Genomic DNA, 14,538 nt, shown 5'->3' with positions numbered 1-14,538 from the left:
CTTCGACCCCCTGTACCTGTATCATAATTGCCACTGTTTTTAACTGGAGAGTCCCATTTTTTACTTCCATCTCCCGATTTCCCATGTTTTACATTTTCTCCCATTTTTGCAGTTTTTTCAATCATCAAAAAGTTTTCTCTTCAATAGATGTCGTCCATTTCTAGTCATCCATCAATGTCAGGGGAAAGTAGAACTCCATGTAGTGGGTAAAAATACGGATTGAAACCAATCTTCTCCCTATTGATAGAAATTCTATGACATTAGAGAGCGCCAAAATAAGTTTTCTGCACCAAATTGCAACAAAGCTACATTTAAGAGCGATTTTGGCACTATTCCCCCCCCCCCTAAGCATAATATGTAGGTATGCCAGAAAATGGCAGAGATTTCAATCTTTTTGCATCTTGCAAATATTTGAATTATTTTGAAAGTTTGAAGTTATTTTAAGATGTGCTACCCTGTACCTATTTTTTTTATATTTTATTTCAATGATATATTAATTTTTTTCCCAAATTTTTGTAGCTACTTTGTTGGTAGAGACGGGAATGTACGAAATTTTAAAAGACTTCACTCCTTATTAATTGATTTTACCTTTGCAGCATTTTGTCTTTTTCTTGCTGATTATTTGACCGTGTTATATCGAAACCAAGTTTCATACAAACAAAGTAAAAACTTATTAGAGTTATCAAACATCAAACAAAAATGAAATCCCATCTTTTTTTAAAGATAACATTCGTGTTATATCAAAACCATGAAATATAAAATTCAAATTTGATACCTTGTAATATCGAAACCGTGTTATAAAAATCGCAAATTCGGCACTTTGATCCCACCCATTAATATTTTCTTTATACAGTTTATACATGTAAATTTAGTTTAAAAAAATCATTGTCAATTTGTAAAGATATTTTCTTTTTGTAAATAACATTTTAAAATAACCACGACCCAATCTGGTTATACCTAGACCTGCCTGTTGACCCTCCAATATGTATTGACCCCCTTTCCTTCACAAGTACTGAAATAAACTGTATGATAAAATTTAGTGAAACGAAGGATATTAATAAGATAAGCCAAGTATTGGGATACGAAAGCATTGATAGTACAGTCAATCAACAGGCAGTTTTCAGACGTTTCAATAATATCAATAGTAATTTTTACAGTTGAATTTGAAGTTACTGAACGGAATATTTTTAATTTTCTAGTTTCCTTATGTCTATCAAATAATTTATACTTTGTGCACCTAACTATTCTTATTTGTTTACTTAGAAGTCTATCGTTACATCTGACACCACCTGCGACAGACGAAGATGATTGTTTATAGATTCCTGTGTAAATGTTTGAGCAGCTAAAGGGCAGTAACTGCAAATTTTTCATTTTTCTCATCGATTGTATGTTACCTTCATTGTACAAGCTCGCTTATTTGGATTCCGTCGAGAAAAAGGGTCAAAAAACGCCTCATTCCAACATTCCCCATTCTTTTTATCAAATCCAAAACGTGTTATTTCATCTATCTCAAAAACCTATTTCTGCAGATACTGTCGTTTACCTGCCCACTACAGTTTTATCTGTTCATTCTTCGTCTCATCAGAAGCACATAATCTGAACTGAAAAATGAAACACTTGCTAAATTTTATTTAAAAATGCTCAACAATATTTTCATTCAATAATTTTACTTATTTCTATGGTTTCGTTCGCTACCTGTCACTTGATCACGTGACAGCTAGTTACCTCAGCAGTAATTAACAAGTTGTTCACCAACCGAAGCTTCATTGAAGGCTTTTGGTTAATAACTGGTTACTTGAGCAGACAAATAACACGCAGGTGAAAAATACTTATTACAGTAAAACCTGTGTAAGTTGACCACTTGCGGTGCAGCACTTTGGTGGTCAACTTAGACAGGTGGTCAACTTATAGAGGGTAGTAATGAAAACTTTTTTTTTTGTCATTTCTTGTCTCATGCATTCATTTTTAACTAATTGGAATACTTTAAACTCACTTTCATTGTTTAACATTACTTTAAAACAATAAGAAAAAATGTTGTTTAAATATTTTTAGAGATTATTTACCAGAATGACTCGTAAAGTATCATACAAATTTAAAATTTCTGTGAATCGATCGAAAAACCTCATTACTCATGATGCCTCATTACTAATGAAAAACAACTTACTTGATATTAACAATTCCTAAAAACTCATAAGTCAAAACTTACTCAAATTCTTCATTTGATTTTTTCTTGAACATTTGTAACCATGGTAATCTACTTTTCAACATAATAACTCCTTATTGAAGTTTGGCGCATTTTCTGGGACATAACATCAGCCCAATGTTTTTCAATGGAAACATAAATATTCATAGGATTTTCTAAAATGTCCGGTTATTTATTTGAGGCATAACTGATGAAACCTTTTGTACAATCTAATGCTTTTGCCTAGTGGTCAACTTACAAAGGGTTTTTTACAATCCTCCAAACCAAAACTGGTGTATATTAGTGGTCAAGATAGACAGGTGGTCAAGATAGAGAGGTGGTCAAGTTACAGAGGTTTTCCTTCATTATATAAGATAGGACTCATTCCGTTCCTGACAAAAGCGGTCAACTTAGACAGGTGGTCAACTTTACAGGTTTTACTGTATTGGTCAAAAGTGTCACGTGGTTCGATCAACCAGCTTAAATTGTAGTCAACCAGTGAATCTACCGGTGAAGCTATTAGAACGACTTCGGAAACAACCAGTTAACCGGTAGCTCTATTAGAACGCTACTGTTAGTCACTGGTCGACCGGCAGGGCCCAATACAGGCTGATTTTGCTACCGTTTTTCGGTACCTTCACAAAAATCTTGTTTTGAAATCGGTACTTTCACAAAAATCAAGTAATAAAATCAGTAACTTCACAAAAACATAAAAAATTTCACAAAAATTTGCATCTTAAAATATAAAATTTGTTTCTCTGTTTAAAACAAAATATACTCATAAAATAAAATTCTCAGCAGGTTTATATGAACAATAGCTTAAATAGAAACCTTTATGTAGTATTTTAACTCATTTTTAGCTGTTTCTTGCCTAAGTGTATTTATGCGATATCATCGCAATCTTTCAACATCTGTTTTGAGGAACCGTTTTTCTAATAATTTCCTATATTGTACACAGTACATAGACCATTAAGCTGAAATTACGATGGTATTTTTCGTACTTCTTGGGTTTTCAGTCCTCCCCCCCCCCCAAAAAAAAAACGAAACCTGTTAAAAATAATACTAGATGACATTTACACTTTTCGAACTAAAATTTCACTTGTTCCACTACTTCTTTTATAAAAATTAGGATGTCTCTAAAATTTCACAAAAACAATGCTGATAAAAAAAACTTTCACAAAAATAGAATGATGCAATACTTTCACAAAAATAGGTAGCGAGAAAAAAATCCTAAATTGGCCCCTGACCGGTAGTGGCATGCGAACGACTCCTTTTAATTTGTGTGAACTTGTAGACCTAAATTATCATAATTATTTGAACAATTAAAGCTTCTTTCAAAAGCATAGTTACAGAATAGGATATGTAAAGTAAATGAATTGCTTATATTAATGTTCAAGAATAAGGTGGTGACATAGATTCATCGACTCAAAATTGTCGATGCCGTTGCTTTTCGCGAGCTACAGTATATCGGCTAAATTTCTGTTTTAAAGACATCTAAGCTTCCAAATTGTAGCAACCACAACACAAGTCCCTTCCATGCGATTTGACTTGAGCATATCTATTTTTTATATAAACAGTGATTGATATCCAAAATTCAGTAAAAATTAAGTTTTGGTAAAAAAATTGATGGAAAAACTGATTCAAGAATAAGTTGTCCAAGGTTGACAGTTGCAGCAGTTTTTCCTCTTTCCAGATGCCCACCCACCTACACTATGGGCCTTAATATTAACCTCTCTAGTTAATTTATGTAGATTGAATGCTGTTATTTCGGTTTTATTCAACTGAATGTATGGTGGTTGAGATTTATACAGATCTAAATTAACAAAGAAACTGCTAACACTTGCCAAATCAATAGCAGTGAGTTTGAATCCTCACCCCACCATAAATAAGTTTTAGGGACATATTCGTCTGCATGAATTTAGTCTTGTAGTGATTATTACAGTAAATTACTAAATCAGGAAGTTGAGATATTATTTTTTTTCATAGTTATGCTTTACTTTTTTTTTTTACATTTCTTCTTTTGCTATCGCAATTTTTTTCCTTGATGTTAATTTAAAATGCTCAACAAGAGCTGATAAACAGTTCAATTGAACTGCATTCATACTTATTACATTCTTACTTGGATGTTCTACCATTAGGATATAATATAAGTTGAGTTATATTTTTTAGATTTACTGGCCTACCTGTTTTTTTTTTTTTAAATTTTTTATATCAATTACATAAAAGGTATAATCCTCGTCAAAATTGTTACTCAAAATAGCAGGTCTTAAAAGCCACTATTTTAAAAATTTATTAAACTTTCCTCAAAATGAATATTTTAAAACATTTTAGCAATTTTTTAAAATGCAGTTTTCATGACCTGCAAGTAAATTTTTTTTTCTGAGATCATCTTGAATTGATCAATAAAAAAAAAGTATGAAATGTAAATTAATGCTTGAGCTATTTAAAACATTTTTTACAGTAGAGTTGATGTAACAAGCCTATTTTTCCCTGTGAATGAAGTTTAAATGGCTGTCTGCAGGGCCCGACTAAGTTTTTTTGTGGATACTGGGCATGATCTTCATTTGGTGCCCCCCTTCTCTCTCCTTAATTTTACTTTTTATTAATATTTTTTTATACCTGAATATTTATTGTATCCATGCTGAATGTGGTGATGTCTTACATTGCGTTATAAATTACGAAAACGTAATAAGTGACGGTGTCAAACGTTAGCCAGGTAGCAATAGGGCATGAATACACAGGGGTCGAAGTAGTCCTATATATCCTATATTTCCTATATTTTCAAGAAAAGCATCAAAATCGTCCTATATTTCCTATATTTTTGAAAAATGTCGTATATTTCCTATATTCTCGTTTTTTGTTGTTGTTGAACCAGGAGGACATTAATTGTACAAATTTTGGTGCATGGTGCACTAAAGGAAAAGATGATTTTACCACTTTTTGCCATTTTTGCAACTGTTCAGTGCCCATAAGCAATAGTGGATTTTCACAATTCAGGCAGCATGCTAAAACATTCAAGCATCAAGAAGACTGGGAAAAACGTCACGAGGATCCTTCTCGAGCTCTGTTTGTTCTTAATACAAGTGGTAAAGGATTCAGTTTAGATATAAAATCAAAGAGCAGTGGAATTAGTACTTGGGTCATGAGTGAGGAAGAGAAAATAAGAATTTTCTTTGTTCAAATTTTGTTTAATTATTTCGTCTATAAAGTACACTGTTCTTTTCAAAAATTATTCTTTCAACTACAGGAAAGTCATTTCAGATGTAAGGAATAATTTTATTTGAGGTTTTTTATTAAAACAAAATCATTGATAAGAATAACTGAATAATATATGATATGTATTATTTCTTTTTTCATAGCAAAAATATTCATATAATGTGTCCTATATTTGTCCTATATTTTTTGCGGAAAATGTCCTATATGTGACAAGTCAGTCACTTCTACCCCTGAATACAGAACATTATCTCTGACATGCCATTTAAAAAGCTATAAAATATAATATTAAGCCTGAGGTGACTTTGAGGTTCTTGAAAGAAGTTGTAACTTTAGCAGAATTTTTCTTGTTTTTTAGACTTGTTATGGTGCATGTTCAATTTGCTCCATTTTAAAGCTTTACTTACAGATTTTATACCCCCAAATTTCGGTGCCCTGGGCCCCTTATGCCCATACCTAAATCTGGTCCTGGCTATCTGGTTTAATAGGATTCAAATTAATGAGGGTTTACCGCAGTCTCTGGATGTTGTATTCACTTCAACCGAATCACTGAATATGATTCTTCTTTCCAAGTCATTCAGAAGGAAACGCAACAGTGGTGCTAGAAAACCTCTTTTAATACAATGCATAATTTACAAATAAAATCTGGATTAATAAAAACAACAGAAAACGATACAAGTGGTGGGGGGGGGGGGGTCTACTTCTTGAGTATGCGCTTGATCTGCCTGTTCTGGTACTCCAGGGTCTCGTCTGCCCTGTCTGCCTTGTCGTGGATAACATCAATCATCTCGTTCTGGAGCTCGATCTCATCGTGCAGCCCCACGGCCAGGTTCTTCAGCCTGCCCAGGCCGGAAGTCAGGAAGTCTAAGAGAGGAGAAAGTTACCCAATATATTCAATTCATTCCATGCCAATTTAAGAAAGAAAATGGCTCATCTGTTTTGTTAACCAGGGTTTTGCCGGGGGCGGAAAAAACCACGCCCGGCAAAAATAGGTTTTTGCCAGTTTTTGCCAAAGTGGCAAAAATAGATTTTGTGTTAACAACTTACGGACAGTTTTTTTTTTTCCTTTTATAAAAAAGTAAAAGCATGAAAAGATTTTGATAAAAGGCTTTGCCATTTTCTGTAGAGTGAGCTAGTATCACTAAAAAGTAGAGTGAATATAGAATGCACATATTGATCAGCTTTTTTTTTCTTCTTTTTAAATTCTTCTCTTGGTTATCCATTTTCCCAATAAGTGAGAAAAAATGCATTATTTCTTCAGTGAGGAAAAGTTAATATTTTTCTATATTCGAGTAAATATTCTGTTATTAATTAAATAACTTAAAAATCTTGGGGGGGGGGGATAAAAAAAGTGATTAATTAAATATACACATATATATATATATATAAAATTAGAATTCAATTTTTTTATTAATTTACTAGGCTTCAGTAAACATTCTTTGTTTTAGCATTGAAGGAATCGGCTCATTCTGAAAACATTGTTTTAACAATCATTTAAAATCTTAAGCCCAACATTTGTTTTTTATTTATTTTTCACCTTATAAATTGGTAGTAACTTGGAGAGACATAACTAAAATATTAAAGTGCATTATTTATATTATATTGTCACTATTTCTTGATTAACACTATAATGCTACTTTATTTGCAATTAGGTTTTTGCCGTTTTTTTCCATTTTTGCTGGTTTTTTCCACTGGCCCGGTAAAAATACCTTTTTGCCAGAAAAAAAAACCCAGCCCTGGTTTTAACACATTTCTATTGAATGCCACAAGTTTATCTAAATCAAGGACGGATACAAGGAAGGGGGCGATCGCCCCTCACTCGAGGGACCCTGCACCCGCAATTTTTCCGAATTGAAGTTCTAAAACGCAAGTGTAGGTCACTTTTGGAGACGCTGAGGAAAGGAATGGGGTTAAATTTTCCTAACAAAAACTTTTCAGAATTAAAGTTTCAAAAGGGCAATTTCCTCCGGTAATTTTTTCAAACCGAAGCTTCAAAACATTTCCCCGGAACTATTACAAAATGGAAGATCTAAAACTTATTTTTAGAAAACCTCTTTAAACGGAAAAGGAAAGGAGTAGGTTTGGGGAACCTCCATGGCTACATCTCTATATTTTAGTTGTTTTTGATTAAAATGCTGCGGCCCTCCCTCCCTCCTCCCCTCTTCCAAGCATGTGTAAACAGATACTTAGTAAAAGGTAAGTTAAAAAATCAACCGCCCCCTCCTTGAAGCATTTCTGGATCTGCCCTTGATCTAAATTAAGTATATTTAAAATGAAAAATAAAATAAATCATCGCAAAAGCAAATTAATATGGTAAATGGCCCTTTTGGTTTATGGACCATTTCACAGCATTTTCTCCAAATGTAGAGTTCACAACATGACTTTTTTTTGCCAGAACTATTTAGTTTACTGTTTGATTAGCACAATTTTAGTCTGAGTTAATCCTCCCAACATATAAACTCAAAATAAAACAATGTGCTAATCAAACAGTAAATTGTTATGGCAAACAATGTGTCATGTTGCGGCTTTACATTTGGACAAAATACTCAGACCCTTATATTTATGTGCAATTCTGCATAAGTTGATCATTTCTTTCTTGAAACCCGATAATCACGGTAAAATGTTAGGTTGTAAATAGTGAACTTTGCATTGACCGTGCACACAAATATAATTGTAATAGGCAAAAAAAAAAAAGTGAAAAGGCAGAACACCTCATGCTCCTGCACTAATAAAACTTTGTACTGTTATATAACTTTGATACAGCTGATTAAATGCTTTGTACAGCGCCAAGTTTAGCGCTGAAATGATTCATTTAATCAGTTTTGAAACACTATTTAATATTTCATACGGAATAAAACTTCAGAAATTAAAATACTGCAAACTTTAATATCCAAGTATTTTCTTTATATTATAATTAGTCACCTTTGTTAAAAAATTTGTGGAATGATAAGTTTTTTTTATATTTTATCTTTTAAGCTGCATATTTTATTAAAAACAAAGCAGTAATTGAGTTTATATATTTCTGAGCTTCAATATTATAAGGGTTTTTTCACAACTAAATTTAACATTTCAGTTTTCTCTCGCCTTAAAATGCGAACTAAAGTTGTAAGCGACGATTTTAATATTGTAACATTCATTCATTGTATGAAAAAATATAATTTTAATCAATTGCTAAATATTAAATTTGGTTACTATTTGTTGTATCCTTACTAAAATGTACGATAAATCGTACCACAGAGTAGAGGACAAAAATGATCCAGTAACAGAAATTTCTCATGTGAGAAATGGAAATCCAAAAGTTCATGGCCATTGCTTATTTATTTCTTCAGAGGGGAAAAAAACATATACAGCTTGAAGAAAAATAGTCTATTCAATTCAATAGCTTTCAAAGCTCTATTTATGTAAGAATGACTGAAGTTTATTTTCATTCTATTATTTGAAGTTTATTTTCTGAGAAGTATTTTTATTTATATAAAATCCTTCAAATTATATATTTTACACATCTTTTTGATTAAATGCTATCGGCCATGAGCACTATTTCTGTATAATTATTATTATTTTTTTGCTATATTTGGATACATATTGGTTAGATTTATTAGCTCCAGTACCCGAATCGGAAGAGGAATGTTTATCAACATTTACAAGAGAAAATAAATTTATACCTCTTTCAAAATATTTTCTCAAACAAAGAAGTTGTTTTTTTAAGTTTAACAAGAGATAATTGCAAGCTCGATGGCAAATTTTGGTTCCTGTATGGGCCCAGGGGTCTGTCTAGGATTTTTTACAGGGTCCTATTTTTGTGAATTAAAAAAAAAATGTATATTTTTGTGAAATTTCAAAGTGTTAAACCAAAACTTATCCATCAATATAGATTAGATTTCGGGTTTGGGTACTCATTTAGTAACAAATAAGTTTGTGAAAGGTCGGAATTTTGTGAGGGTGCTTTTTAACTAATTAGAATATTGTGAAGGGTGCTTTTTAACTAATTAGAATATTGTGAAGGGTGCTTTTTAACTAATTAGAATATTGTGAAGGGTGCTTTTTAACTAATTAGAATATTGTGAAGGGTGCTTTTTAACTAATTAAGAATTTTGTGAAGGGTGCTTTTTAACTAATTGGAACTTTGTAAAGGGTGCTTTTTAACTAATTAGAATTTTGTGAAGGGTCCTTTTTAACTAATTGGAATTTTGTGAAGGGTGCTTTTTAACTAATTAGAATTTTGTGAAAGGTGCTTTTTAACTAATTAGAATTTTGTGAAGGGTGCTTTTTAACTAATTAGAATTTTGTGAAGGGTGCTTTTTAACTAATTAGAATTTCGTGAAAGGTGCTTTTTAACTAATTAGAATTTTGTGAAGGGTGCTTTTTAACTAATTAGAATTTTGTGAAGGGTCCTTTTTAACTAATTAGAATTTTGTGAAGGGTGCTTTTTAACTAATTAGAATTTTGTGAAGGGTCCTTTTTAACTAATTAGAATTTTGTGAAGGGTGCTTTTTAACTAATTAGAATTTTGTGAAGGGTCCTTTTTAACTAATTAGAATATTGTGAAGGGTGCTTTTTAACTAATTAGAATTTTGTGAAAGGTGCTTTTTAACTAATTAGAATTTTGTGAAGGGTGCTTTTTAACTAATTAGAATTTTGTGAAAGGTGCTTTTTAACTAATTAGAATTTTGTGAAGGGTGCTTTTTAACTAATTAGAATTTTGTGAAAGGTGCTTTTTAACTAATTAGAATTTTGTGAAGGGTGCTTTTTAACTAATTAGAATTTTGTGAAGGGTCCTTTTTAACTAATTAGAATATTGTGAAGGGTGCTTTTTAACTAATTAGAATATTGTGAAGGGTGCTTTTTAACTAATTAGAATATTGTGAAGGGTGCTTTTTAACTAATTAAGAATTTTGTGAAGGGTGCTTTTTAACTAATTGGAACTTTGTAAAGGGTGCTTTTTAACTAATTAGAATTTTGTGAAGGGTCCTTTTTAACTAATTGGAATTTTGTGAAGGGTGCTTTTTAACTAATTAGAATTTTGTGAAAGGTGCTTTTTAACTAATTAGAATTTTGTGAAGGGTGCTTTTTAACTAATTAGAATTTTGTGAAGGGTGCTTTTTAACTAATTAGAATTTTGTGAAGGGTCCTTTTTAACTAATTAGAATTTTGTGAAGGGTGCTTTTTAACTAATTAGAATTTTGTGAAGGGTCCTTTTTAACTAATTAGAATTTTGTGAAGGGTGCTTTTTAACTAATTAGAATTTTGTGAAGGGTCCTTTTTAACTAATTAGAATTTTGTGAAGGGTCCTTAAAAGGACCTAAATTTCCTCTGGCCAGGCCCTTGGGGCCTAATTTAAGAAATCCCTACCTATGTTTTAAAAATCCTTTTTCCACTCAACATTTTGGCGTTAAATTTATTCATATAGTCACCAAAATTTTAAGCATTAGTCTTCCGGTTCTTCAGCTTTTAATGTTGGCAGCTATCATGCCTAGATTAAAATTCTTATTCCTAACGCCCGGTACAAACGAGATATTTTCTGGTCCGAACAGGGGTGATTGTGAGTTCATCAAAAAATACCTGAAAGTTTCAAGGCGAGACCGGGGGGGGGGGGGGTAACCTTTGGCTCCTATTACTTAAGTGCACCTTTGCCATAGTATTAAATAGTTCTGAGTCAAAATAGTGTGTGTACATGTGATTAAATTTTTAATGGGTTACAAAGTTATTTTTGAGCTGGTGTTATACAAATTATCTTGACATTTATTTGTCCATCTTAAGACTCTTGCAGGTATATTTGATGAGTATTATATAATTTAAACAAATTGCGGAGGTAGGGAGATAAAAGCATAACAAAAAAAAAACATAATTCCGGTATTTTCGGACATAAAAATACCGGAAATACGTCCGAAAATACCGGAAATATGGTAAAATACCGGAACACAATCACCCCTGGGTCCGAATCTCCCCTGTAAGCCATTCGTCCCGCACGGCCACTCACCGAGATTCTTGTCGATCTTGTCGTCGATGTCCCTGCTTCCACTGGCCTGAACCGGAGACTTCTTCTCTCCCGCGTCAAGGTCATCGAAGGACAGGTCCCTGGCCCTGAATGCGGGGTGGGAGCCCTCGTTGGCCCTGGCCTCCGCCCGCAGGTGGCCCACGGTGTCCGCCAGGGGGGAGGGCCCCCCTTCCGGGGAGGGGCGGACCCCCTCGGGGGGCAAGCTGGCCTCGGAGGAGCCCCCCTTGCTGAAGTAGTTCTTCAGGCCACCGAAGATGCTCTGCCCAGGAGAAAGATCTTTTATTAGCAAACTATATATTATACAAATATTAGTTGTAAAAATAAAAAAAAGAACCAAAAAAAACAAGCAGACAAAAAAAAAAATTTAAACGTGTTGGAATGTATTAATTTTCAAAATAGACTAAAAGCCAAAAATATAAAAAATGAGATAGCTGCTTGAGACTGATCTTTTTGGCAGTGGAAATCTCAAGCAGGGGTGCAGAAAATGTTTTTAACACCAACATTTCCCCCAATTTGTATGAAAATTTCCCCAAAATTTTACAATATGCTATATGTTTCAGATGAAAATTCATTCCTATTACTCTAGGTAGAGATAGTTTTTGGGGGAAAAAAAGCAATTGCATCTTTAAAACTTATAGAATGAACCAGTAGCCTTAGATCTCGGTATCTAAAAAGCAAATTAAGTAAATGCATGTAAGTTTTAATTAAAATATCATACCTACATTAATTTTAAATGTAAATTATTATCCAACAAATAGTTGATGAAAATATAAAGAGTGGTGATGGAAAAGAAAATGCATTCAAAAAACACTTGCAGAAAAAAAAATGGATTTTTCTTTTTTTTAAATTGAATCTGCAAAATTTTCCCCAGATGGTTCAAATTTCCCCCGATCCTAGATCGCCGGATTGGACATATTCTGCACCCGTGATCTCAAATACAGTACAGAGTACCAATACAGATATTTTTATAGATTACACCTTGCCAAGAAAAGTGACACAACTGGGGGGGGGGGATTGGAGGAAATCACGGTTTTACACAATAGTAGAGTTGAGTGATTTGGTCTCAAATATTACAATATGCAGAAAAAAATTATATTGTGATGTTAATTAGTTTTTTATGTCTAAATTAATGATGCATACTTAAACGTTTTAAAATTTTTCTTCTTAATTACAAAATTTTGATGATGAATCACCAATTGATGGTATCATTTTTATACCACCACTCATGTGGTTGTATAAAACTTTGTAAGCTAACTTTGCAAGTTTTGTGGCAAGATTTTTTTCTCAAATTTAAGTTGTGTCACCTTCTTGGCCGAGATGCAATATGTGTGTCTATTGATCTACAGAGCCAGGTTATATGCAAAAGCATATGTGCAGCATATGCAATTGTATAGTTCCGCTTCTTTTGATGTTAATGCGCATTACTGTATAAAAGAAGGCAAACCTTCAAAAATGACTGCATATTGCTGCGTTTCTTGTTCACTTTTGGATTTCTTTTCAAAGAAGAAAGGGGAAAAATTGGGTAACCTGTGAGTTTTTCTCCAGTCACCCAATTTCTTTGTGAATACTTTTAATGCAGTATTTTTTGTGCAAATTATTTCCAAAAATTAAAATTTATCACCAAAAATAGAAGAAATACAAGAATAGAAAGGCCAGATGTGAAAACATTTATTTGTTTGAATAAAATTTTTTAGTGCATTTTGATGATTTTATTAAGCATATAATCTACATAAACCTATTTATGTAGATATATATAATAAACAGTTAAGATTATTTGCTAATTATTTGAAAACTTTCTTCAATCCAGCATTTGATTGAAGAAGGAATCTTCAAACACAACAAAAAAAATGAATAGTTATCAGCTTTCAGACCTGTTCATTAGAAATAATTGAATAAAAATAAAATTAATTATATTAATAAGCAGCCAGCTATGAAAACAAAAATTGAAAAAGGGTAAATGTTTGTTTAAAGTTTCTGAAATATCTGCGTTTTTAATTTAGGGCATTTTTTTTTTTTTTAATTTAGGGCAATTCATCCTCAAGGAGTGTCATGAGGATAAAGGGAAGGACATAAAACCACTAACATTTACTTTATAACATGAAGCTTGAAATCGAAAGTCAATGACTGATTTACTGTTAAATTGTTATCAAAGGAATTGGTAACAATTTTACAATGTTAGGACAAGATAAACTTATGTTTGTATAACTTTGTATAACCATGTTTATACAAAGGAATTAAATTGTTATCACCACTCAAAAAAAATAAAAATGAATAAATAAATGATTAAATAAATAAAGGAAGGAAGAACAAAAAAGATTGTGCAATATCTAACAGAACTGTGCCCTCCCACAACAAAGAGAAAAGGGGGGGGGGTGTAGTGTGTCAAGTCTTACTTTCAGAGAGTTGATATGTTTCTGGCTAATTTTCATTGTACTGTTGATGTTGTCCAGGTTTCCTTCTATGTTCTGGAGCTGTTCCCTCTGCTTCAACAACTCCTGCAACAGGGAAATATTTAACAATCAGATCGTTACGAATCGTTACGAGTCCTGCCCACTTCGGGAAATCATTAAATGAAGAAACGGTTCTTGTGAAAGCACAGCAAATTTATTTACAAATATGTACAAAGAAAATCAGTGACAATCGTTGAAATATCTATGGCAATCAAGCAGGGTTGGCAAAAACCCGTTTTTTTTTTAAAAAAAGCCCATGGACCCAGGGTTTTTTTAAATAAAACCCAAAAAAACCCAACTAAAGCTGAGTTTTTTAAAAGAAATGTGGTTTTTTTTTGTCTTTTTTTAGGGAGAATGTGGGTACTTGTAGCATATTTTAGTGTTAGTACATGGACAAAGCAAAAAAAGTGTCTTGGGGTAAAAAAAGCTCAAAAATTCAGCAATTTCTGAAGAAAAGTATAAAAGACGACGAAACCCAGGAATGGTGAAGTTTCAGATTTTTTAGTTTCCATGATTGTCAACAGTTAAGGCAAAGTTACTACTCGAATGATAAAATCTATTGTTTGTTAGTTTGTTTTTAATTACTATATTTTTTTTTTTTTTTTTGAATTCTACTTTATTGTATTTCATTTTGTTATGCAAACCTACTGTAGAACCTCAAGTAGTTTAAATCCCTTTTTACTGAATTCCAGTTTAAT

At 32.3% G+C, this 14,538-nt stretch overlaps 1 protein-coding gene across 1 annotated transcript; it reads right to left on the bottom strand.

Annotated features, from left to right (window-relative positions):
* Window positions 1-5,994: 5,994 nt before the first annotated feature.
* On the bottom strand, window positions 5,995-13,885 carry LOC129226374 (synaptosomal-associated protein 29-like; the record flags this gene model as incomplete). The annotated part of the gene is given in 3 exon segments (XM_054860976.1): window positions 5,995-6,259; window positions 11,373-11,649; window positions 13,784-13,885. Coding segments are annotated over 3 exon segments (546 nt in total), but the record flags the coding sequence as incomplete, so codon positions are not given.
* Between the last annotated feature and the right edge of the window lie 653 nt (window positions 13,886-14,538).

Source organism: Uloborus diversus, chromosome 7 (assembly GCF_026930045.1).
Source record: "Uloborus diversus isolate 005 chromosome 7, Udiv.v.3.1, whole genome shotgun sequence".
NCBI lineage: Eukaryota > Metazoa > Arthropoda > Arachnida > Araneae > Uloboridae > Uloborus > Uloborus diversus.
Note: the sequence above shows the minus strand (reverse complement) of the source record. Positions and strands in the feature narration are given on the sequence as shown.